At 41.2% G+C, this 26,742-nt stretch overlaps 2 protein-coding genes across 4 annotated transcripts in view; one reads left to right on the top strand and one right to left on the bottom strand.

Annotated features, from left to right (window-relative positions):
- Positions 1-9,564, bottom strand: part of chchd3a (coiled-coil-helix-coiled-coil-helix domain containing 3a) — a 62,193-nt gene extending 52,629 nt beyond the window's left edge. For both annotated transcript variants that reach the window (XM_041030513.1, XM_041030514.1), the window contains exons 1-3: positions 9,333-9,564; positions 8,034-8,303; positions 7,397-7,478 (exon numbers count right to left, since the gene is read on the bottom strand). In XM_041030513.1, coding sequence (XP_040886447.1) covers positions 7,397-7,478; positions 8,034-8,303; positions 9,333-9,413 — 433 coding nt within the window. In that variant the 5' untranslated portion in view covers positions 9,414-9,564. The remainder of the gene's footprint in view (positions 1-7,396; positions 7,479-8,033; positions 8,304-9,332) is intronic.
- A 5,078-nt stretch (positions 9,565-14,642) lies between these two features.
- The window catches only part of exoc4 (exocyst complex component 4), a 102,367-nt gene continuing 90,267 nt past the window's right edge, over positions 14,643-26,742 (top strand). For both annotated transcript variants that reach the window (XM_041030346.1, XM_041030347.1), the window contains exons 1-7: positions 14,643-14,729; positions 15,362-15,551; positions 17,444-17,638; positions 20,688-20,881; positions 22,693-22,802; positions 24,919-25,019; positions 25,176-25,330. In XM_041030346.1, coding sequence (XP_040886280.1) covers positions 14,650-14,729; positions 15,362-15,551; positions 17,444-17,638; positions 20,688-20,881; positions 22,693-22,802; positions 24,919-25,019; positions 25,176-25,330 — 1,025 coding nt within the window. In that variant the 5' untranslated portion in view covers positions 14,643-14,649. The remainder of the gene's footprint in view (positions 14,730-15,361; positions 15,552-17,443; positions 17,639-20,687; positions 20,882-22,692; positions 22,803-24,918; positions 25,020-25,175; positions 25,331-26,742) is intronic.

Here is a 26,742-nt window from a genome sequence, read left to right as displayed (position 1 = left end):
ATCTACTGTACGTGAATATATAGACAATAGACCTTACGGAGTGAGGACAATTTGGTAAAGTGAGGACATCTTGGTCTGTCCTCACAACTTTAAAGGGCAGTTTGAGGGTTAAGACCTGGTTTTAGGGTTACGGTTAGGTTAGGGTAAGGGGCTGGGGAATAGATTATGACAATGAGTGTCCTCACAAAGATATACGTATAAGTATGTGTGCGTGTGTCAAGTGCGGCAAGAACTCACATCATAGAGGACCTGTGGCATTAAAGCATGATGGAGCAATACACTTTAATCCACAAAAAAATTGCCCCCACACACTGAGGCACACACATCCTCACAGCAGCACACACCCCTGTCTACATATATTCATGTCAGGGACATCATACACGTATGATTCCATGTCTCCGCTGGTCTATCTTGGCAGGTAATTAAGCATGAAAGTAAAGATGCCAGGCGGCGACCAGGCCAAAACGTGCTCTGAAGACAGAAGTGCCATGCGGTGTGCTGCGACACTGCAGTGATTGGGGGAGTGTCTGAGTGTGTCAAGATTACTCTCCCACTGCATTAGTTAGATAGGATAATCCCTATTGTCTGTGTCTATTATTACCAGGTAATGTGTGGTAACAGCAGGCCAGTTGAAAGGCAAACACACAAAAACCTATTTCCAGCTGAATCAGATTAACAATAAGACATAAAATGTGCCACGCCGTTCTTTTCGTATAATCTTGGAGCAGTAAAATAAACACAGATAAAAGGAAAAAAAACTCTGAGGCAAAGTGTCTTCATGCTCCAGCAGCGTCTGCAGTTACAGTGTTTATTCTGTGATTTTAAAAAGCTGCAGTGCTTAAGGGTTATTACAGCCATGATTTCACATCTGTCCCTCTTTCAGTCCAACATGTGGTGTTAGTGGTGGCTGATTTCTTAATTATGTTCTTTCAATATCACAGCTGGAAGCATAAGAAGACAAACAATTCCCCAACTTACCTCACTCGATTCAATGTGAAGTTAAATTAATTTCTTGATAACATAGCCTTAGGATTCAAAATTGAGTCTAGCTGCTTTAGTTTCATTGTTTTGACTAAAAAAAAAAAAAAGAAAGGAAAAGAATAACGGTCTAAAAGCAGAAGCCCCAATTCCAGATCAATATCATAGTCTAATTAAATGCTTCAAATGTTTCGTTGGCCCAAAGCATGCCTACCAGTCGTCTTGGAAATCTATTTAAAGGCTTTGAGATACCTCGTGGACACGCGGAACAAACTTCTCTCAGGGAACGATTAAAAAAAAGAAATGAAACAATTAGGACCACAATTCTAAGCTTCAAATTGATATTTTCTCTAGCAGTGGTGGTAGCATCTGTTTAACACTGATAACTTAATAAGAATCATAAGATCTATCTGTGTGAAACTTTTGTTTGAAGCAAAATCATGGTCAGCAAAAATTTAATTTTTGAGTGAATTTTTTTTTTTGACTGGCTCTCGCAGTGGCCTGAACCTTAGTGCCCTCAGTGTCTTCTGCTCTTTGTGAAGACTGAATAAATATCCACTCATAATGTAACCAACTGAATACCTAAGATTCAAAATAAACTGTCACCCAATTCACAAATACACAAAAATTTGAATCTTTAAGACTAATTTTCTTCAGTGGTTTGATGTAAAACATAAAAAGTTATGATACTGCTGAACCAAAGGTCACCAGTTACCAGGAGCTTGCTACAGTTAACGCATGGTGTCATAACATCTTTGCTCATTACCAAGTATCTCTCCTTCCAGCTCCTGCCATTTACTCTTCACCTCCGTGAGCGGCTTTGACACAACAACTGTTAATAACCTGCTCTCAAGCGACATTCCTGCTTAAACACACAAAACAAAAATACAGTTAACGTAATCCTTTTTCTGATTTCCACCCTCTATGGCCTTTTCTTCTCAGCAGCAAATGACAAATAACAAGAGCTCACAGTGTGACACCTATTTGCTACAGCAAAGGGAACGAATACACATCAGGTAGAGGGAGGTTTAGTATGACAGCGCTTCAGAAGAAACACTAGTGCAAACACAGGCGTTGACTGACACATGACAACTTTCTGCTGCATAGTGTGTCCTCAAAGACAGAGACTGCTGTCACCTACTGTCCAGGGTGTGAGAAAATAATATCAATCATGTCTGACAGCACTCAGAAGCGCCATTGATCTCGCTGCAGAGGAGAGTCTAATTACAACTCAGTTAAGAACTAAAGCAGAAAGACGACCTGTAGGGCTGCAATCCTGACACAGGTTCTGCCATAAGAACGTCAGATAGAAAGAACGCTACTTTCCTGTGATTGTCTTCTGTTAAAGGTAATGCTGCAGAAGTAGAACTTTAGCTGCATATAAATATCTCCCACGGGTCTAGAACACAGCAATAAGCAGGCAGTTGTTTTTAGTGAAATAACACCACTGTACACTACTCAGTGCTAAATGGCAGGCAGACAAAGTTAGGAGCTAGATGGTGGAACAACAGTGCAACATTTACCAGCTAAAGAGCCGCATCTTTCCCTCTTGGCCAAAACATAATCACTTACTGCGATACAGAACGGACAGGCCGATGTCACATCTTGCCACAATTAAATTTGTGATTATGACTGCAAACAGTACTTAAGCTTTGGGCCACAGTGAAACTAGCAGAGTCACTTTGCTGAAAATCTCTCAATTACTTACTATTCCCCCCATAGGTCCTTAGAGTAGATGAATACACTGTGTACAGTAGAGCTGTGTTGAAAAAATCGATTCTCCGACTCTGAATCGATTCTCATTTTATTTTCTAAAGATCGATTCGTATGTGCAAATATCGATTTTTTAAAATACATTCCCCCCCGGTGAACTTTAACCCCACTAGTCGCGTCATCCAATTCACGCATGCGCGCGTGGTGTGAAGCTATCAAAACAGTGAACATAGCGTCGGATCGTAAGCGCAACGTTAGCCAAGCAGTGGCTTTGAAAACGCCAGAAAGGGTCAAAGCTTCTGTCTGGCACCATTTTGGGTTCAAAAACAACAAGGACAGAGATACGCTTGACAAAAGCAAAGCAATTTGCAAGGAATGCCAAATGGAAGTGAAGTATTGTGGAAATACGACCAACCTCAGGAACCACCTAGCCTCGCAAGCCGGTCTCAAACGAGCGAATATTGCACACCTGCTTGGTAAAGTGAGGCACATTGCAAAGTTCTTTTATCGCAGTACGACAGCCACCCGCATCCTCAAAGAAAAACAGAAGCTGTTGCAGCTGAAAGCACACAGGCTCACAATTGATGTCGTGACCCGGTGGAACAGTGTGCTCGAGATGTTAGAACGCTTTCTGGAGCAGCAACCTGCAATATCTGCCGCTCTGCTCTCACCCGAAGTCCGCAGAAATGAAAAGGAGCTGTGCAGCTTGAAAGAGGAAGACATAACAGATGCAGAAGATGTGGCCAGAGCTCTGAAGCCAATGAAGACAGCTACTCAGGTCATGTCAGAAGAAAAGTCCCCAACAGTTTACATGTTCGCACTTTAAAGGCAATTGAATGTCATACACTTAGAACACTTACGTTTCCTAAGGTACTGTACCATTGATTCTTATTTACATGCAGTATGACTGTTACTTTGAAGCCAGCAACCAGCACTCTGTTTACATTTACACTGGCTGAGAATGTCTTTGTTTTTCATGTTGATACTTGAAATAAAAGTAGATTTGTATTCAACAGCAACAGCTTTTGTGTGAATTCTTAATGTCATATTTTTAATATTGCACCAGGTTAGTGTCCTGTAGTAGCAGTTAGCAGTCCATCGCTGCAGCTATAGACACCTCTGGCATTCTGTTTGCTGCCCTGGATCTGGTCATTCTGCCCCACAGCATTGTTTTTGGCATTAATATGTTGCATATCTACACAGTCATGTAATTCAGATAACAGCTTAAAAAATGATTTTAATAACACTTACTCGAATCAAGATCGAATCGAATCGAATTGAATCGTGATAATCGATCCTGAATCTTGAGAATCGGAATCGAATCAATTCTTGAAATTTGAATCGATACCCAGCCCTAGTGTACAGGACATCAAACTGAAGCGCCACTTAAAATCTGAGGTCAAACCCTGTCACGATGAACTTTTTCAGCACTTCTGCACCATCTCTCCTTTAAAATCTCTCAGACTTACATTGAAAATGTATACCCTTCAGCAGTGCGCTACAAAAAGTAAAATTTTAAAATTCCTCCAAGTTCAGGGGAGCCCAAGTGGTTCCTCATTTATCTCCACATCCTCTCCAGCCCTGCAGAGAGAGGATTCAGATAGCTAGCAGGCCCACAGGGTCAGCCAGAGAACAGGTTCTGATATGATAAACACTGTCTGGGGACCTTGAGGGAGGCTGGTTAGGGTCAGACACAATTCCAGATCGACAGAGCTCGTGTCAATCCTGAGTAGGACATGTAAATGTTAAAAAGATTAAAAACTCATCATCTTTTTAGACGTGTCCCCCTCCTTTCCTTTTACACCAATCACTAAACCCTGTGGAAAAACCCAGAGAGGAGGAGGAGGAGAGGCGGTGGAGCACAGGCTATTGGCAATGGAGATAATAGACGAAGGCAAATTGCGTTTCTCATCTGAAGTTTCATTAACCCCAGGACCTGCGTGAAGGGCATAATCTGTAACATTACCACTTCCTCACGTTTCTAGCTTGCGCTTAGTTGAGTCACCGCACACCTTTAACTATGTTCAAATAGGGACGAGAAAAAAAAAAGAAAAAGAGAAGCGCCAAGAGCAAGCTTCCAGCCCTGGCAGGCAGGTGCCATTTCTGATTTTCTCTTTTATTCACACTCTTTCCTGTTAATTTAATCTCATGTTATGGAATAGAAACTAACTGATCATTTCACATTTTCACAAGATAACAAGAAACGTCAGTTTCAAAAGCAGAGTGATATATTTCACAAGTTTCACACTCACATTTATGCACACACACACACACACACACACACACACACACACAACCACCACATTTCTCCCTTTGTGTTTCTTTGTCTCTCCCATTTGCCCATTCTTTATGCTGCACCTGGGAGACATCTTTAAGCAGACTATTAGTCCAGCCAGTGTGTGGGCTCTGGCATATGAATATTTATAGCACATTGGAGAAGGTGTAGGAGGTTCAACCTTGACTATGGTGTAATCAGCACACATACTGACTCAGGCCATGATTTAGAGACAGCCGACCTGCTGAGAGCCTCACTCCGTACCCAACTCTCATGGACACACATAATCAATGTCCGCCTCATTAAGGTCGTACCCTTTCAGAATTGGGCTGAACTTTGCAACTTTTTAACGAGATTCACATTCACATTCATCGTACCTTTTTTTTTTGTTCTTTAAAAAGAGCAAGCTTGATCAATCATCCAAGTTGACTTTTTTCCTCTCCTTTATAATACTTGGTGAGCTGGGTACATAGTGAGCTGTGAGGTGACCTTGCAAGGAGGGTATATTCAAAATACCTCAGTAAATGTCAACAGTTGTGAGACAAATACATGGGCCAATGTCAAGAGTCAGCCACGTTTTTGCAGTTGGATGGAAACTGTAGTGGTGACGGTGTAGCAACTTTAAAAATATAGCCAAAGCAAACATATATTTATTATCCTGAATACTGCAAACACAGAAGAACATGGACAGAAGAGTTGGTTCTGAAAAACCTTTGTCTCCTCTCAAACTTTCCCTGAGTGTTTCAAGACTGAAGAAAGGAAATGGAAAGACACAGCAGCAATGACAGCTTCACGTCCCCCAAAAGACAGCTTAGATCTTGCATCCATAACTTACCAATTAAAGAGGAAACAGATAAGTAGATTTGTTGTGTTGTGCCGTGACAGCGGCAGACAGTGTCTCATAATACCTACGCTCAACACACTCCACGCCTTTAACAAAATCAAGCGAGATAGTGTTGTATTTATCTTTTAATCTGAAACCCAATTAGCACAAACAATGGAGGAATAATTTTATTCAACATGAAATATGAGACTCTGTTCTGACAGTGACCCCAGAGCTAATGGAAAACAGACTGACAAAAAAATGTTTTTGCCAAATGTACATGAATAACTTCTATTAATTGTCCGACTGTATGACTAATGTGCTCAAACAAAAAGGCAAATGGGTCACATAAAATTCCGTGCCATATCACGGAAGCCCTATGGCCAAATAAAAATTTTATATATACACACACACGCACGCCACCTCCTTCCCTTAATAAGGCCTGGTGGTTTGTTGTGTGAAACTGCAGAGGTGTCGTTTTAATCACTGGAGTCAGTGTGGCGTGGCATAAGTTGGCCTTTTTTTAATTACCTTACTGATTGAGCACAGTCAAGGATGGGGAAGCCTGCCCACACCCCGGATACCACCCTCTGAAAAACTTGCGCCCACGCCCCATTCGATACTGTGTAATGAGCAGGTAACATTCAAATGTCCTCTGCCGGATATGTCAAGAGATAATGGACGTGCACCCACACTAAAAAGACAATAGGGCTAAAACTTCGCTTTAAGAGAGAAGAGGGGAAGACAGTGAGTTTGTCTGTGTCTTTGAGTCTCTTTAACATAGAAGTTGTCACATGATGTTCCGTAAAATTAAAATCCTGATTATAGAGCGAACTGAAAAGGAAATTGTAAAAAAGTTGAGAAAAAGAAAAACATACCCAGATACAACAAATACAGAGGCTAGTGCTGAGGTTAGCCTCACTATTTTGAGTGTTCTCACAAACCGCAGGAAGAAGAAGAAGGGTTATCATGACAGCTTTAGCTCCACAGTGACGAGGCAGAATGGAGGGCCACTAATTACAGCATCAATTTATTAACATTATTACAAGAAAGAATTAATCATTTCATTAACAGTTAGGGGATGGCAATGAATCATAATATGACCAAAGCCACTGTGAGGCCCATTTTTAAAATGAAGACTAATTACAATCTGCATGAAAACTTGGAGACAAAAAGCTTAAGGTGGCTTAAAGTAAACACCCATACAATAAACATCATTAAAATTCAATGTAGCTGGACTTAAAATAAATCCTCGGACAGTTCATTTCCTCATAACCTTTGCTTTCTAATTAACCATGTCCCATACATTTCAGGATAAAATGAACAATTACCACAAACAATTTAGTTCTCCAGTTTTTTGGTTTTTTTTATGAATAAACATTCACCCCTGTCTCTTGTTAGAAGGACAAGTTTGTCCAGCTGCCTGTGAGGTCAAAAATCACAACAGCAAAAATACAATGAAAACTAAGAACAGCTTGATTGGATCTGGTCTATTCCTTAACATAGATTAAGCTACCCTACACCTTCATCGCCATTTAACCTTCATTAGCATTTGTTTGTGAAATATGTTATGAACACAGAACACAGCATCCTGGAATAAAACTCACCGGCTGGTGCAGCAGGAGGTGGTGGGACTGGACTTGATTCAGGCACTGGCACTGGAGCAGGGGATATTGGTTCCACAGGGGGCTGAGGAGGAGGTGCAACTGGTTCACAAGGAGCAGAAAACTCAGGCAGGGGAGGTGCAGCAAATGGCTCAGCAGGCTGCGGGGACAAAGTGTCCCCTGAAGGATGGAGGGGCGGTGGAGGGATGGTCACAGGCTCAAAAGCAGAAGGGGAAGAGAGGGGTTCTGATTTGGGAGGTGGGCGAGAAGCGAGGGGTTCAATCTGGACAGAAGGAGGACATGGTATGGGGTCAACTACAGATGAAGGAGCAATGGATTCAATCACATGTAGAGGACCAACAGGTTCAATTATTGGAGGAGAAGAAGCAATGGATTGATTTATGGGAGGAGGAGATGGTTCGATTACGAGGGGAGGAGGAGCAAGCGGAGTGACAGCTTCCACCACAGCTGGAGCAGGAGCAGAGGGAGGGGGCAGTGGTGTAGGCAAAGTTACCAGTTCAGCGGCAGCAGGAGGAGCAGCCGCCACAGGCTCAAAAGCTGCAGCAGCAACAGCACTAGCAGAAGCAGGTGGGGGTGATGAGGATGGGAACACCATGTCAGTTATGGTGGGAACTGCTACCTGTTCTGAGGATGGTTGAGGAGGAGGCTGTGGAGGTGCAGCCACAGTCTCTGTGGCAGATGGAGCTGGTGTAGGAGGAGCAGGGGGTGCAACAGGCTCTACAAAAGGAGAGGGAGGAGGCAAGGGTGTGATCGGGTCAAAAAGGGGAGGCACTGGCCGCCGGAGAGGAGAAGGATTCAGAGTAGGTGCCGGTGGAGGTGGAGAAGGAGCATGTTGGTGTTTAGGAGGAGCTGCAGGCTCCCTCATGCGGTTGATGACATTCTCAGAAAGCTGCGAAGAAGAGTGGAAGAAAGTCTCAGAGGAACAGGGAGACTTATTCAAAAAGGAACAGGTTCACATAACTAAATATTACAGTATACCTGTATACAAATAGTTACAGTACATAACCCCCTGTAAAACCACAACTTGTCATTATTACAGTTTTCAGTTGTGGTGATTTTTTCTTTTGTTTGTAGTATGGGAAGTATGGCAGATTTTTGTAGCTGTGATCAGGGATGGGCTGTTTCCCCCCTGCTCCTAATACTGACCAAAATGTTAAGCTATACTTTTAAGCTGGTGTTCCTATGGAAAACTACACACTGTTCTTCCACCATGGAAGAAAAAGCTTTGTTTTCAGTCTGTTTACATAAACATTATAGCATTGGCAGAATCAGGGTTGCACCTTGCTGAAAGTTAAGAATAGCCTCGCCTGGCTGGCTTGCAAACTGAGTAATAATAGACAGAGCTGTGCCAACTGAAGTCTTATCTGACCAGCTAAAGCCTCTCAGTCTATATTTAACATCAGCTGACAGTGGCATGCCAGAACTTGTGGCAGCTCCCACCTAGTAACAGAAGCTACGTTTCAATAACCAGCCACGTTTATACCGTGCACATCTTTCCACTTTTAACATCATCTATTACCAAGAATGCAACAGCCTGGAGTCATTTTCATTCATTCATACACTGAGAGCAGAACACGTGGCCGGTGACGTCGACATCAACATTCCCAAAGAGACATCCAAAAGTTTAAAGCGTCTCGTAACCACGGACTTATAACTAGCCTGTTGTTAAACCATAAACTTCGTCACTACTTTAGGTTAACCTGCTATGTAGCTTTCAAACTGAATGAATGAAAGTTTACCGGGTGCCAAGAGTCTGCTTGCAATGTAGCATAGCTGATTTTAGTGCTAAAGAGCCATAGCATAGGATTACCTTTACACTTCTTCACTACACTACTTCATCATTGTATTACCCGATGCAGGATTAAAGCGCTCATGTAACAGCTGTTCGCCCGGCACAAGTTTGTATAACGTGACTTACCCGTATGCCCTTCACCACCGTTATATTCTCGTTCTCGTCTGATTCAAATGACACGCGACGGGTACTGTTGTTCGCGCCCATTGTCTGACCGCAGGCTGTCAAAGTGTCAGTTATCTACATGTAAAGGGGAACACTGGCATCCGCTTTTGTTTTTGAACAGTTTACTTGCGTTAGAGCCAGGTATGGCTGGCTGAGGCCCGCACGCCACTGGTTCAGCAGGTCCGCACTTCCCTAGCATGACGTGCTTGAAGAACACGCGAGTTGATTGGACAGAAGCATCATTCCGTCCTTACATCGGCGATTTTCATTGGCTTTTGCTCGTGAGCGGTTGAGTGGGAGTGTGGCAGCACTGCTTGTCCCACTTGATGCAATTTTCCAACATAGTATTTGACACCTGTCATAATAATCTTGTACCAAAATATTGCTATAAACTGTCACACATTGATGACACTGTAATGTTTACAAGGTATGATTTCAATCACGCGCCAGGTCAAAGGTAAAAGTTTGACTAGGCGTTTGGTTTTAGCTATTCAGCATTTCATCTGCCAGAAATCTATTAAAGCTGTTTAGAGCTGGCAGTCTACTTACAGAAAAAAAGATTTAATTATTTATTAAGTCGGTGATTGAACTCAGTACAATGTTCTTTTTTTTTTTATGTGTTGTTGCTCATCTCGAGCTGACAAAAAGAGAAAATGAGAAAAGCAAAACAATAACAACATTATGAGAGATGGAAAGAGTAAAATATGTAGCCTGAATAATAATGGAACATTATCATCAGATTCATGTAAAAGTGCAGAATGAGTTGTCAGACCCATCAGAGAAAGCAAAGACCTAAATGTAAATAGAGCTGAAAAGAGAATAAAAGGAGAGAGAGGGAAACAGAGAACCATTACATGGCCAAATTCAGTGGCCATATTCCCATTGAGAACCTTTGCCTGCTCCTGCCTGGCATCCTGAGACTCAGTCTCACAGTGTAGAGTGGGCTGGCTGAGGCTGGATCATCTGCACAAGCCTCCCCTGACTTTCATCTGCAATTTCTGTATCCTGCTGTCTTCCTCTGCCATTAACTCACTGTTTGTCTTCTGAGTCATCACCTGTCTTTTTTCATTCATCATTTCTGAAACTGTATAAAACACTTTTGAGGGGGGATCTCTCTGTTTGTCCTTGTCTTTACTCACTTTGTGTCTCATTAACAGTCAACACCTCATTGATATTTCTCCTGAGGTGGATTTTGTTATTTGTACAGTGGAACATCTAATCCTGGGAATTAATGAGTAAACAACAAATGTTGTCCACTTTCATTTTCCGTGATAGGTGTTTGAGTTTTGCTATTTTCTGATTCTGCCTTCTACTAACAGTAGAGGAGATGGGAAAATCCAAAAGGGAGCCAACAGTCAGCACTCAGTGGAGCGTATACCTCCGCCAAAGAGAAAAATACCCTAATTCTCACAATGTTAAGGAAAGTGAAAAAAAAAAAAAATCTGGATCCGCCTCTTTAACCAGATCTGCCCCAGAATTTAATGGGTTCTTCCCTAGCCCATGTCCCATCCCTCCACCAAACTTGGGTAAGGGACCAGGTTCAGTACTTTTTGCAAAATCCTGCTGACAAGCAAACAAACAAACCAACAGAAACAGATGAAAACATAACCTCCTTGGCAGAGATAATAATTAATGGGTAGTGAGAGACACTTACATTTGGTAACTGGCAGCCAGTCAGAAGAGAAAAACAAAATCAAAGAGCTAAGGCAAACTGGTAGACAATCAAAGACAGAAGATAGATGAAACATGGAAGGGTTGGACATGCAGGGGCAAACTGAGAATGCTCAATGGCAACAGAGGTGAGCAGAAGCACTGAAAAGGTAGGGTGAGTAGAAAACATATAACCATCTGGTGATTATTGTCAGCTCCACAAGGAGCAGATGCTAACTGTCCTCGACAGAGGCTGATACATTTTGGAGATAATACATCTCATTTACCTCCCTTCTTTCAGTTAATTACACTTGTTTGCAACTGTTTGCAGCATTACTGCTATTACTATTACAGTAGTTCTTTTTCTTGTACTTTGTGATCTCCACTATGAAAGATACTAACTCCTAAAGAGCATCCTAAAGAAAATTAATATTTATATACATATTTGTGTGTGTGTGTGTGTGTGTGTGTGTGTGTGTGTGTGTGTGTGTGTGTGTGTGTGTGTGTGTGTGTGGAGAAAGGGCAAGTTTATATGCTCCATCAACAGCAGGGATTCTAGCAAGCGGTCACTAAATCAGTCATTTTATTTACGTATATTGATTTAGAAGTAGATAGAAAAAAGTTCAACTGTCAGTGTGTTGAGGGAATTCAGATTTCTTCATAATTATAACTTTCTTGTTTTGTATAATACTTTATGCATTTCAGGAACTCATACGGCAGCTGACATGCCTCAAGGAGAGAGGATATTATAAGGAATGACAGTTCATAAGAATCATCCTGTAAACTCGATATATTATACACAAACAGTAATCCAATACAGTTTCTATAATACTCTTTTCTGTTGACTTTTGTGTTTTCTGCTTTGTATATGTTTTGGGTGCTGTGCAAACGTAAATCAATAAAAACCTTTTTAAGAATTCATTGCGGTGGTGTATACTGTAATATCATTGAGAAATTCCCTATACACAGAGGACTTGTTCAAATTTTTTACACAATATAAACCTTGATCAAATAAACATTTTTAATATAAAACAATGTACCAGCATGGCTGACAGTATATACGTATTATATACATTTGATCACACAACACAGTATAATACACGCAGTATTTTCTCAGATCCTGAATTTTAATTCATTTTAATTTTCTGTAGTACTCTGAGATAATGGGTGTTCAGATGTTTTACGTTGTGTCATGTTGTTATGGATAGATCCCCCCAAGGGGTCTCTTTCACCTCTGCAATGACTTCATTATTCCAGATTACGTAATAAAGCATTAGAATGTGCAGCAATGCCCCGAGGGCACTGTCTGAAAAGCCTCAGGCTGTATTGAATACAGTGCTTATGGAACAGAGATATTAATGAGTGGTGGAGCGTGTACAGGGCCTTGCTTGTTGTTTGTGACAGGATTATTATTAAAACTGACTCCTGAGTTTGATACTAAGCAATTATGTTGCTTGGTGATCTGGTGAATTTACTGGTAATTTTTCATTCAGTGACAAAACTTGATTTTCCTGCGTGTTCAGTGTCCTTTCACGTTTTTCTCATATGTAACTGCCACCTAAAATATCTGATGATGTGAATATAATTTGCATCATTGCCTACTATCATCTTGTTCTCACACCTTGCAGGGCCCTTTTGCATCCATTTGTACAATTATGTGAATCAGTTAACATTTGCCGCTTTAACATTTCCCCGCGCAAAAAAAAAAAGAAATTTGTTTTTCTTGGCTGGAAAACCTGCTACCTCAAAGCAACTAAAAGATCACATTTTCTCCTACAGGATGAGATTCTCCAAAAACAAGAAGTAAATGTGATCAATTTGAAAACTAGTCTGTTATTTAGTTCCAAAATGTGGTTAGTGTGAATATATAGTTTTTCATCTTGTTTTACCCACTTAACCTTTATCATTGCTGCTTTTTGCCAATATCTCTTACTTTGCCTTGATCTTGTGATATTTGAGTTGATTAGGCATCCATAAATCTTCATCTAATTTCACTTCTTTCTGTGTCATTTCTGCAAAATCGAGTGCTCTACTCAATAAAGATATCAGCTGAATTGAGCGTGTCTGGAAAGGGAATGGGATTAAACCTAGAATATAAATTAAGTATGAATTGCTGTATCCTAATGCAGGTGGTGCATTGAGCTGGAGATACAAGACACATGTTCTATTTGATCCAGTTTGAGATTAAGTGAAAGCTCTTGCTATTTCCCTCAACCACATTTCCATGGAAACAAGTAAAGAAGTTTCTTCCTAATCACCAAGGGATGACTTTTTGTTACAAGTTTCCAAGGGATGTAAATGAGAGGAGGATGTACTGTATTTACACAGCCTTGTTATCTTCACGTTTTATTTCTCTCACAATAATTATTAGAGCTATTAGCATAAGGTACATTAACAGTGACTCTCAGTTAATTACAACCCAAAAATTACATAAAAATATGTTCCCATGACCAAGATCATCAATTATTTAATGAGCACAAGAGCCATATCTGAGGGAAAGCACCTGCTTGAATGTATGCTTTTGCTAAGAGCTTCTCTCTTATCTTAATGCATATCGTCTGATGTGTCTTACTAAAATTATGTACTAAAACTTAAGCAAAATAGTTAATTTGGTAAAGTGGCTACACCATTATTCAAAGAGCTGTAAAAGTCAGTTCTTACAGAATTTATATTTTCTTTTCTGAACACTAAATCAAGGACACGGAGCAACTGAGATGCAACACCTGCCTTCAGATTTGTATGTTAACTGATCATTAAGACATGTCATACATAGATCTAATTGCCTTTGTATTTAATCCACACACAGGTCAGATCAGTCAAAGCAATCGCTTAGGGTTCATATCAACCTGAAAGAAATAACCTTGGAGCTGCATTGCTGGAGAAAAAAAGGACAGTAAATTAGTTGGACTGATGGGACATGGGCTCCTAGGTAAGGTGATAAGAAGTTTAAAATTAAACTTAGATCTGGGAAGCCAGGTGCCTTCAAAAGAAAAACAGTGGCTCCCGCATGACACAGCGATTGTTTCTTCTTTTTTTTTCGGAAGAGGCACAAAGATCACCCACAATGTTATCTCGTCAGTCCACCAGTGCATCAATCAGGGCCCGGGCTGCTGGGAATCGACCTCTTTTGCTCCAGAATCAATGCCCTCTCTCATTCTCATTGCTACAGCAGAGATCGTCAGAGATACAGCACAGGAGAGCCCCGCCAAATCCAGCACTATATGTTCTAAATGGGGGAGGCTATTAACTCACTGACACACTGTCTCCCTCTCTTTTCTCCTCTGCTCAACCTTTCCTTTATCAGTTTCAAAACGACTGGAGTGAAAGTGTTACAGTGAAACAGTTTTTTCTGTTGTGATATTTGTGCTGTAAAATGTGTTGAAAAAAGAATATAAAAAATGTCGCACAACATAGGAGATGTCTGCCATGAAACATTTTAGCATCCAGTTATTTTCATTCCCCATGTCAATGTAATTACACCATTCGTTCCACATTTGTGATTGCAGGAGTCATAGAAGATGTGCATCACTGTTGCGGCGTTAAGTTCCACGATCAAACCACAACTCCCAGAATTCCGTCGTACGACCTCGCGCTTCTGCCTTCCTGTTTGGGTGCCGCAGCTGGAAAAATGGCAGCTGATGCAGGGAGATACAGGAGTGCTGTAAGCAAAAACAAAGACCCTTCAGGTCTGCTCATCTCTGTCATAAGGTAAGGTTTGTCGCATTCTCTAAATAAAGTTAATAGACTGGCGAGAAGTCGGACAGCCCTTGAAACGTGCTCGTATTTGGACTCAGACGAATTGACAGCTAGCCTTAATGCTAAGTTAGCTATGCTAGCTACATCCTTCCTGTGTTGTTAATTGTGTGAAAGAAATGTAAGCACACACATTTAGTATTTTTAATTCCGATATTATATGTTGGTAAATGATAACAGCTGTTTTATTTTCTCGTAAAGCAGAAGAGAAAAGGTTGAATCTGACTTGGTCATGGTGTGTGCCTTTTACCATTTGAGGCTCAGTGATTATTCGTTAAAGAGCACTGGGCTATACTTTTTCACATGGTTAATCACATGGATTTTAGAGATGACTCTTATCAAAGTGTAGTGAAACGACTTGTTTGGGGGTGGGTGTTAAAGTTTGACTACAGTTTGTTTTGTCGGAGCACTGTGATATATATCTCTACACGGGTCTATTCATCACTGAAAATCTATTAAAAAAAAAAAGTTCGACAGGCAATTTGTAATTGCCTGTCTCATAACACTGGTGCTTCATTCATATTTTTGATGTGAATTTAGTTATTGGATTGAATCCTACTGCTCTATTTCCTCTTCTCCTGATGCAGGACTCTGTCCAGCAGTGATGATGTGCAGGACAGGGAGACAGAGAAGGGTCGTCTGGAAGAGGCATTTGAGACATGCGACAGGGGTTTAGATGAGCTGATTGTTCAGCATTATGCCGAACTCACCACTGCCATCAGGACATACCAGAGCATCACAGAGCGCATCACCAGCTCCCGCAACAAGATCAAACAGGTAGAAATCAGAGACACGTTTTCAGAAATGGACACTGGGTGAAATGAACCTGGAGGGTTGTGAAAACTATCGTTAGAGTTCATGTCTACATTGTTTCAGATGGATTTTAGAGCGGTGACTCTAAGCTGTGTAATTAAAAACAAAACAGAAAAAGCTTTTTTTCATTAATATTTGTTTGTCTCTTTTGTAATTAGGGGCACCTGGGGGCAATACTTGAAGTTATTTCACTTCTCATCCAAGGGACTTCTTCGTTTCTGACTGACTGGTGGAGAGCTCCATGTATTTAACCTCTGTTGGCTCATTATCACGGCCATTGCTCCTGATTGTTGTAACATCAGTCCTTAGAGTCATTGAAGTCACCTGAGGCCAAGTGTGAATGGTTGTTAAGTCTCCTGGGAAGGGGTGAAAGGACAGAATTGTAGGTGGGAGATAAGTGGGATCGTAGACGCAGCCAGGAGCACCTACAAAACCTAGTGACATCAATGACCTTGATAACAAAACCACAGAGGTTAAATACCTGGACTCTCCACCTGTCAGTCAGAACTGAAGACAACGCTTTGATGAGAGATGAAGTGTCTTCAAGTATCTACAACCAAGTCCAGTTGCCCTCAAATAAACCCCTCTTGGATCACTATGACCTGGATGACTGAGAATCTTCATAGACGTCTCTTATCAGAGTTTTAGGCTTTTTTTATTCTCCAAGTCTGAAAGACTGACTTAATTAACGCAAATCCTGTTCACCCAAGAAGAAAACTGCCTACTTAACAATTGTCAGCTGAAGTCCAGAACCCATAGCCCCGTGGACGTAATTTTCTCTATCACACTTGATAAAATTATTCGAAATGTTGAGGTCAGCCCCTCGGTCCCCTTCATGAGCAAGCCAATACAGACTTGGCAAAAAAGTCACCTAGTTTCCCAGTGCTTTTTTTCATCAGGGTAAAACTTTATTTTAACCAAGGTGTGCTTTCCCAGGTCTGTCTTTATATGATGGTGTAACCATTACATCAGTTTCTTTACACCATTCCATGGGGCTTTTTCACAGCAGACATTTTGACTTTTAGTAGCAGGAAGAGCACAGGTGTTACTAATAACCTGAAAGATGACTCATGTCTATTCAAGTGCCTCAGTAATCAGTGACAGTGAACCAGCATGCACAATACCTGGACCTAGAAACCAGAGCAGCTAAGTGGAATTCAGTCATCATTAATTTATACCTGTGTTTTTCTTAATGTGACTTGTCTAAATGTCTTCTGTGAAAAATATGTGTGAAAATTTCCCAGCATAGATCTGCCCCACTCCAGCTTGAGGTTTATTCATCCAGTGTAAACACCTGTGTGGGTGTGCGGGGCCTGTAATGTAATTGCCAGTTGTTTCAGCACATTATGTACTAAAGCACAAAAATAACAAAAAATGATTAATGTTTCCCACACCAGTGTTTCAAAAAGTTTCACTTACTTCCTCTCTGTATTTCACTACCATTTCAGAGATCATTTGATAGTAAACTGTTAGCTCATGAGATTAAACTTAGCATATTCTTGACATTATTAAGAAGTTTGCATGGTTTTAGTTGTCACACTAAGAATTAATCAAAAGGTATTTTACAACAGCCAATGTTGGTACATTATTTACAGGTTACAGTTTCAGGTCAACAGGAAGTGCAGTCAAAATTACTTCACAGAACTATTCTGGAAGTAAACTGTGATCTTTAAATATACTTCTATGATTTGAGAATTCAGGAGTAGGCACTGACCTATACTTACTTACTCCTAACAGTTTGTTCCACACTTCCAAAATGCTTTTGTTCAAAGATACTACCACTACAAAAATGTGCCTAGTGGCCAAGTTTGGTGTTGTGTCTCACTCGTATGATTTCAACTCCCTCCATCCTGCAGGTGAAGGAGAACCTCCTGTCTTGTAAGATGCTTCTCCACTGCAAACGGGATGAGCTGAGGAAGCTGTGGATAGAAGGCATTGAGCACAAGCATGTCCTCCAGCTGCTGGATGAAATTGAAAGCATCAAGCAGGTTCCTCAACGGCTGGAGGCCTACATGGCAAGCAAGCACTACCTTCATGCCACAGATATGCTGGTGAGTAGGCTGATGGTCAGGGAGCTGGTTGTATTGAAAGCACCTTTGTATGTCTTGTTTATGTGTGAGCTGTACGTTATTTCAGTTGGACAGAGGTAGACCGAGAGACAGGGTTAGAAATAATAGCGCAATAGATGTGATCTTCCTAATATCTTGGGGTTTGGATGGATTGTATGCGAGGTAGAGAAAGTGAGGAACAGAAAAAGGAACAGGCTGCTGTCTTGTTCCTGAAGTTGTGGGAAAACGTATTTACATACTGTTTGAAAAATGCATATGAGGTTCTTCTGAGGCCCATTGTGTGCGCAGTACACATACATAAACAGCAGTGTTTATGAAGTGTTGCTGCTGAGATTGATTTCCTGGCGCCTCTCATCCTTTTTAAAGAATCCTTCTCTAGCCTTGAACAGTCCAGTGGGTGCAACGCTTTTACTTCAAGCGAACATCATCCGAGCGCAGTGAGGGCGCTGCAGGTGTGTATGTATGCGTGCACTCGTGTTCTTTTGATGTGTGTTTTGCCGTATGCTCAGCAGGGAAGCTGAAGGATGGCATTGAGGACTAAACGACCAGACTCTGTGATCTCTCTGTTCCTTTGCTTTCCTTCCCTTTCCTCTCGCCTGTCCTCTGTCACTCCCACACATCTTCCTTAAGACTTTAGTAATAATTAGTTTGCTAGAATGGGGTTATCTGAGGAGGAGGAAAAAAGAGGGATGATGGTGCGCCCAAAGGACCATGAAAAATCCTCTTTGTGGGGGTGGAGAGAAGTGGAACTTCATTCAACCTGTGCTCAGACAGTTCATCGTGCTTTGAAAGGTTGTGGAAAGTTCAAAGTCAGTTGGACGCGTCGCCTCTGTCTTGCAAACTTCAAATGTGCTTTACTTGATCAGAATGGTGCATTTTCATTGGTATGTAGAAGGCAGACTTTAAAGCATATTTTATGTGCCTTCAGCTATCAAAATGCTGTTGGATGCATTCGTTCTACCTTTTGCTTTGGTGACATGTTTGTGCAATTCATGAATAAATAATGTGTGAAAAGTCCACTTTAAATAATCCTCACTTGAGCCAAAGTAGAGGATATTAGTGATGATTATAAAATGGCAAAATGAGTTTCCTCAAATGACATATTTGGTATGTGAATGATTCAACCAGCCATTCCATATTTATTTCCAAGACAGACGGAATGTGAGAATTAAATTTATATGAAATTACGAGAGACTGTGCAGTGTTTCCTGCATTTCCGTGCTGATATACACTCTCAGGACACACGGACACACTGTCTGCATCTCTCTGCTGTAACATCATACTGCCTGTGTCACCTCTCAGGGAGTCCCTGATGTGTTTATTCCCATCACGTTGTCACTCACAGCACTCATCCATCAGATTCCTTCCTTCCTTCCTTTATTCTTTCCTACCTTCCTTCACAAAAGTTGTATTGTTTTCTGCTTACAGATACACCAGGGATAAATTTACTAGTCTCTGTATCTCTCTCTCCTCTTCACTGTCACTTCCTCTCTATAACATTGTTTGTGCATGTGTTCATGTGAGGCTTATCTCTAAGGGTTGACAATTAGAATTAAGACTATGCTCTCTGTCTGCTGTTGAATGGCAGCCTTAAACCCTATGGGGTTGGTTAAAACAAGACTGGCTTTGGTTCCAGAAAAACTCTCCTCTCCTCCCCTCTCCTCCCCTCTCCTATTTCCTCCCATCCCCTTGTTTCTTTAGTAACAAACTCTTCTCTTCTCCTTTTCCTCTTTGTCCCTTTCTTCATTTATCCCAAGCAAATTCACTAGAGGCTTCATATTCCTCATTACACTGACAGGCCTGGCCCCCTAATGATGTTAACCAGCCTCCCTCTGTCATCCCAGCCCAATGGTAATGAGATATCCCTCCACACACAGACACATAAGCGTTAAATGATGTACAGTCATACAATCACACACACACATAATCATACACAGACACATCTGAGAGGTGTGTACACACAGACTTGCATGGAACATGCAAAGCCTTGCAGGCATGCCGAGTTATTCTATTAAGCCAAAGGGGGCTGATCATACAGCACATTAGCTCATCTCGTCACTAATGCGGCTCTCATTTGCATCAACACACACTTGACCCATGCCCCTTGCCCCCCCCCACCTCACTACCCCATTCCCTTCTGGCCTGCCCTGGCCGTGCAAATATTCTTCACAGCGCTATCATCTGGCCATTAGTGCTCTTGTAATACACACAGAAAAGCACATACATGCTCATAAATACACACATACCGACAGGGACATTTTATTTAATGGCATAAAGATTCTTTAATTTGCAAATGTGCCACAACCACTGTTGCTCCTGCTAATGAAAAGATCAGTGAGGAAAGGGGGAAGAAGAGAGGCAGACTGAGTGAAGATGGAGAAATAAAGAGCATGACTCAGGAACGCATGAGGAGACTGTAGATCGGTTTTTGAAGTAAAATATATTCTTTGTACATTGTAAATAATTATTATCCATAATAATATGGATTAATTCAAAATTATTGCCATTGTGGTTGTTGATCTCATTGTAAACATGGAGTGAAGTTTCACAATTGCTCACTGTCTTTGAGTTGGAGATAGACATAAAAGGAGCTTCATGTACAGGTGTCATGAAGTGTGGAATACTTAGGGAATAGGAAAAGAAGGGGGTAAATAAGGCATTGGTTGGTGTGCATGTGAGTCTCTTTGAAAACAACTTTGCTTCTCGTTTTACACCGGAAGTAGAAGGTGTAGTTTTAAATGCAGTGATCTTGAGCAGGACAGTTTGACTGCCATGACAGTCATTTTCCATTTGGTTAGTGTGGGCAGATAAGTCACAAACATAGGAGCACTGGCCATAGGCAAGTGGGATGAGAAATTTAATTTCCTGGTGAAATACTACTCTGTCTATATCCCTCATGGAGTTGATGGTTGGGCCTTTTAGAAGTCTGCTATTTGTCTATATTTCTTGTGTGGAGATTTGTGTTTGTGTACCAAACAGAAGCACAACAGAATTTCATAACTCAGTTAAAATAAAATGTTGTCATATGCAGGTGTCAGCCGTGGAGTCCTTGGAAGGGCCCTTGTTGCAGGTGGAGGGGCTTGGAGATCTGCGGTTGGAGCTCCACAGCAAGAAGCTCAACATCCACCTTGTGCTCATTGATGAGCTGCACCGACACCTCTACATCAAGTCCACAAGTCGCCTTGGACACAAGAACAAGGACAAAAATGCTGCTCGCCTTCCAGGGTAAGAAGTGGTTTCTTATGTTTCTTAGGTTGTTACCAGTTGTCCAGATGTCTTCACAAGAATGAAAGAAATGTGGAAATAGCTCTTCAGTGTCATCAGGAATTCGCGTGGTTTCTGAAAAAATTGTGAGCTGTGTGTCATTATTTCTTGTGTTTGTGCTGCGACATAAGACCAGTTTATATTCAGTGTAGAGCTGATGCATTAGGTATGGTGTAGGTGTAGCGCCGTAGCCAATGCTGTACCCTGACGTGCACCTTCCTAGAAATGTAACTACACATTGAATTCTTCACAGTATTTTGCGCAGTAGCACGACTAGTGGTCAAAAACTGACTTAACAGTCTAACTTTAAGCTACTGTAAGGAGGGGCATTTCATCACATTTCATTTACAAACATCCCTATTAGCTTCAGCAAAGCTGTAGCTATTCTTTTGTGGGTCCACACAGGAAACATAAAAAACAGTTTTTATTTCATTTGCTTACATTGTTATCACTAACATACAAAATAGAAGGTTGAGAGAGACATAGGAATTGAAGTTGAAAAAAGAAATAGCCTATCATAAAAATACATCTTTTAATCAGTTTGTTTGAGTCCGGGTACAAAAAGCCTTTATTGTTTGCCGATTATTTAGTCAACAGAACTATATCCTTGCTTCTTTGCGAAGTTTAAAACTCTATAGATGTGCCTTCATTATAAGTTATTCCATTGCTGAGACAACTAAGTGCAACTTGCCAATTATTTACTGTATGGAAACCAAGCCAATTACTGACAAAAACAATTAGACCTTGTAAAACTTGTTGCTTTGCTTCTTTATGTTTGTACTTTGTGCTCTGAAGTTCCAAAGAAACAGACAAAAAACACCCCACATCATTTGCTGTAGAGGCAAACAACACTAATTCGCTCATAGGGAATTAGGAGGCATGCATTCAGCCATGATAGGTGCTACAGTAAGGACATCAGAAAACACCAAAATACAAACATCGTAGTTTGGTTTAGACAATGTAAGCTGCCAATTACTAGCAGTAAATAAATAAAATGACTGTAAAATAAATGTAACATGCATGGTTGCTGTTTGACACCAGTGGTGCCTCAAATAATGAAGTAAGCTTTGCAGCCACTAGGAGAATAACTTAAGCTTTGCCTCCGTGACCTAAGAGACAGTTTCTTAGTTTCATGAAGCGGCCATGTAACTTATTGGGGCTAATGCTGCACAGTGGCTTCAGCCACGCTGTTGATGCTCTTGTGTTCTGTGTAAGACATTCAGCTTAAGTGTTGTTTGCACTTTTACACGTGTGTGTGTCTGTGTGTGTGTCTGTGTGTGGGGTGCAGTAATTATGGTGGCGGTGGGTTGGTGAGGTACAGTGATTTATTACTGAGGGTCAGCCAGTGACAGGTCCTGGCCTCCCTGTATTGGGTCGTCTCTAACAACAAGCCAGCCTCCATACACCCCACTCACTTAGCAGGCACACTGTGTTTATACCGCCCAACTTAAAGGACCTGGATTGCTTCCACCTCCGGCTTAAGGCTTGATAAATGGCTCATTGGAAACCAGCACCAATCCCACCCAGAGATTCTAGGCTTTTTGTTATAACAGTAGATTGTTTTTGTTAGGGAAGGGCAGGTTAGTGGGTATGTTTCTGTTAGTGCATACTAAACTTTTGTATGTGTATAAGAAGCTATTACTCCAGAATTTTAGGAGTGACTTTCCTCTCATGCAATTGCAATATCAGGATTTATATGAGACAGAGAGCATGATATGTAATAACATGATTTATTTTATTTTGATAATCCCTGGATTTTATTCTCTTCACAGCTCTACTGCCAAAGACACATCTCCAATGCCTGTGTTGGATGTGAGCAGCCTGTCCACTCCCCGCAAGCTTTTGGATTCATCACAGTTCAGCACACCTGGATCCAGCAGTGGTACAGTGCTTCGATCATATTAGATGGGGTTGTAAAAAAAAAAAAAAGGGGGTGTTATAGAGATGAACATATCAACAAAGTAGTGTTGTGGGTCTCTGTGTGTAGCAAAGTGTGTGGATTTCAGTTGTCAATTTTATTTTCACTGTGCTGATATTCTTAGTGATAATGAAGTCATTAGCATCACTCTGGCTTACATCCATTTGCATATCATTATGGGTGTGTATTGCCTTCTCTCTCACACACACACACACACTGTTGTTGAATACACACAAAAATGGCCGATCCAAATGGCTGATCCACTCTAGTACAAAGGACTAAGCACACCACTGATGCCTCATTGCACATACAACTTTGCACACACACATATACACCGACATTTCTTTCCATGCGGTATATGTCATAACATCTTCAACTATGATCATACAGTATACATCTTCCTCGCTAAAATTATAATCATCTTGTCCACACTATCTGTACCATTAGTCACCCAGTGTCTCTGTCATCACAGCAGGGGAACAGCATTCATTACGCTCAAACCGGTAACCAGCGCTTTTAACAGGGACTGATAATGCAGACTCTAACTGTATTCGGCAATGTAAGAATTCTCTTTTGGCTGTAGGGGCGTAGAGTCAGCACTGCATTCCTTCCAGGCAGGGCACAGAGGAACGCAAACAAGAAGATAATGAAAAAAGTTAATCCTGCAATAACTTGGTGTTCCCTTGGTGCTTCTGAGTTTTTATATTAAGCCTGGTACTTTTTTCACCACCCACTCTTGGCATTCTAAATTAGTGACTCACCATGGTGTTTTTAGCTGTGTGGATACCAGGCAGTCATACACCATACTGTACATACCACCCAGCATCCGCAGACATGTTAGCTTATTGCTGCTACGACCTTACTAACGTGGCAGGGACACGTTAGCAGCATAAGCATATGATTGGCTCCTGACAAGAAAGGCTTATGTGAAAGGTACAGTGCCGCCAACATTTCTGTGCCATCCAGTGGTTGTTAAGTGAAACTGTTGGGGTTCTCTATGTTGTTCTCTGTCTCTGTCTTTGTCTCCATTGTGTTTGGTTCTGCCCCCATTGAGAGCGTTTGTCAGCTAGACCTCCCATTTTGGTTATCTATCATTTACTCCACCTCTTTTTATTCACTCAGCTCGACACATCCGCATGTATGTGTGTGCCATAACCTCAAACACACAAGCACACACATAAATGTACGAATTACCACTAATATATAATAAATATCCATTCAATTCACCCACCCTGTAGGCCTAAAAGTAAAAGCTAAACCACAGTTTTCCCCACATTACGCAAAGAAAACACTGGCAATTATCTACCACCAGGCGGTAAGTGCCTATACAACGTCATGCTAACAACTGTGGTCACGACACAGCAGCCAGCTTCCATCAGTGGCCTAGCTTGCCATTTTGTCTAATAGCATTAGAGCACCTCATTTGTAGCTAGTAATTGTCATAATTATTACACAAACTACAGTTGGAATGGGGAAAAGAGGAAATACACCCAAAGTCCATTAACTTGCCATAAACATTAACTCTCTTAACGTGCTTTGATGGGGAATTGGGAGGCCCCATCTAATGGAAATTAGAGCATCACTCCACGCTGCCACTCTCAATTTAGCCGCTAATGTGGCTAAGTCATATGGTGAGAGCATGAGGGGGGAGGATAACAGGGTACGTGCAGGTGTGTGCATTTAAAATAGATGTATTGTATTAATATAGTAAAAACTGTAATTTTATTGGTTTTAGTGTGTTACATTAATAAAAAGCTGGTATGGTTTGTATTCTGTATACGGTAAGTATCTGTTTTGGGAAATTGCTGAATAGATATAGAACATTTTCAGGGTTCTACAGTGTGCCAAAGAAAACGCAGTGCTCGTTTTATGTTCGCCATATAAATGATATGGCAATAGGATACTCAAAACACCATGACTGAAACAACAGTTTGGAACTAGAGGCAAAGCAATGTAGGGATTGTTTATCATTGTCACTTCACATTTTTCCAGTACTGCAATAATTGGATTTGTGTGCTTGTAAATATTCTATAACCACTTTTTGTGTGTGCTAATCTGTGTGTGTATATTACTTGTTCAGTGCGCGAGCTCCAGCAGGATGTGCGAGAGCTAAACCAAGCTGATCTTCCTGAAGTGGATCCAGAGGAGAATAGTGCTGAGTTCATGGGTATCCTCATCAAGGTACATACTGTACATGAACATTATAGTGTAACTACACTCTGTTAATTGTGAATAATATTCAATAATATTACAGCCTTTGTGTTTTCTGCTGTTACTTCAGTGTCTATGTGATGTTTTTGCTTCAAGTAAATTATTTGTGTTGTCCTTCTTCTTCAGGCTCTGGCCAAGTTGAAGAAAATCCCAGAGACCATCAAAGCCATAATGGAGCGGCTGGAACCTGAACTGAAGCAGATCGTTAAGAGGTCCACCACTCAGATAGCAGACCATGCTTACCAGAGAGGAGAAAGCCTGGCCCAGGAGAGCCAGCCCAGGTAAAGTATGGATGTATGGAGGGTGAGGAAGGCACTATGTTGAAAAATCATGACTTCCTGGGAGTGGCGAACAATCTCCTGAGAGTGAGCTGCTAAAGATCAGTGAAATAAATTGAGAAAACTGAAGGTTAATAATAAATGGTAAATGACGAAAGGAAGGGGGATGCAGTAAATAGATAGCCATGAAGAGGAAACTATAAACGCTTCCGTGGAAAGATGAAAGCCATCTTTTTGAAATGATAATATTTGCCTGACAGAAGATAATAAGTAGCACTAGCTATGTTTCCAAAAATGATCAGTATAAACAGCAGTAGGAAGCTACTGTTGTTACCACTGATAAAAGACCTTAATAAAGCTGTCATTTGTAATCCCTGCAGCATTAAATCTATGCACAAGAGTTTTATTAAAGCAGCCTGCTTTCTTATTCTTCTGTAGTTGTAGTATTCCCATTAGAATCAATTCCCCTGTGTCATTATGTAAAAGGTGGCCACACTCTCCAGTGGATGGTAAAATTCTGTGCATTAACTTATCATTTCTTGACAGGAATACCTCAACATTCCCTGCAGATTCTCATTAACACTAGACAGCTGTTTATAAATACTAATATGGATTGGATTAGTCACCAGTCATTTTTGCTGTTACGTGCAGTGGGTGTTTTAGGTATATTAAGAGTTGACTGTGAAGGCAGTAGAGAACATGTTTTGAATGCATTCCCAGGGTGTTCATAGTCAGACAGTCAACCAGGTATGAAACACAGTAAAGGCTAGGACCGGAGACACGCCTGCCTCAGACCATGAAAACAGATACTCTGCTGCTTTAAACCTAGACAAGTCATGGTTAAACACGCCCATACACACACACACACACAAACAATTTCACACCTGCCATAGAGGACTGCTACTTTTTAAAAGCAGTCACGTCAGCTCCTGCAGACATACACATACAGTGAGCAGACTTGGGAAGCACAGGTCTCAGTCCACTGATCCTGAACCATTTAAGAGGAACGTCTTGTTTTCTGTCAGGGATGTTCTCTCTGGCCTCGTCTGCCTTCCTTCTCCTGTTGCCTGCTGAATCTCATCTGACCTCAATGTAATAGGCCACCGTGTAGCTCATTCCCAGCTCTACTCCTTACAGATTGTTTTAAGTTTGCCTGCGTGTGCGTTTGTATGGGAGCGCTTAATGCTGTATTTGTGTCAGAGCGTGCTGAATTGCATTTACGTGAACACTTTGAGGTTTGTGTGTGTGTGTGTGTGTGTGTGTGTGTTTGTATTCGGATACATACACACCTAGTCCTGCCTATGTTCACTTCAATTTAAAGTCAAGGCTTGTTGCTATGGAAACTCCAACCAGTGTACCACTTGTAGGGAACAATGGTCTTGCATTATTGCACACTATATTTTATAGCACTGCAG

Source organism: Toxotes jaculatrix, chromosome 22, assembly GCF_017976425.1.
Source record: "Toxotes jaculatrix isolate fToxJac2 chromosome 22, fToxJac2.pri, whole genome shotgun sequence".
Classification (NCBI taxonomy): domain Eukaryota; kingdom Metazoa; phylum Chordata; class Actinopteri; family Toxotidae; genus Toxotes; species Toxotes jaculatrix.
Note: the sequence above shows the minus strand (reverse complement) of the source record. Positions and strands in the feature narration are given on the sequence as shown.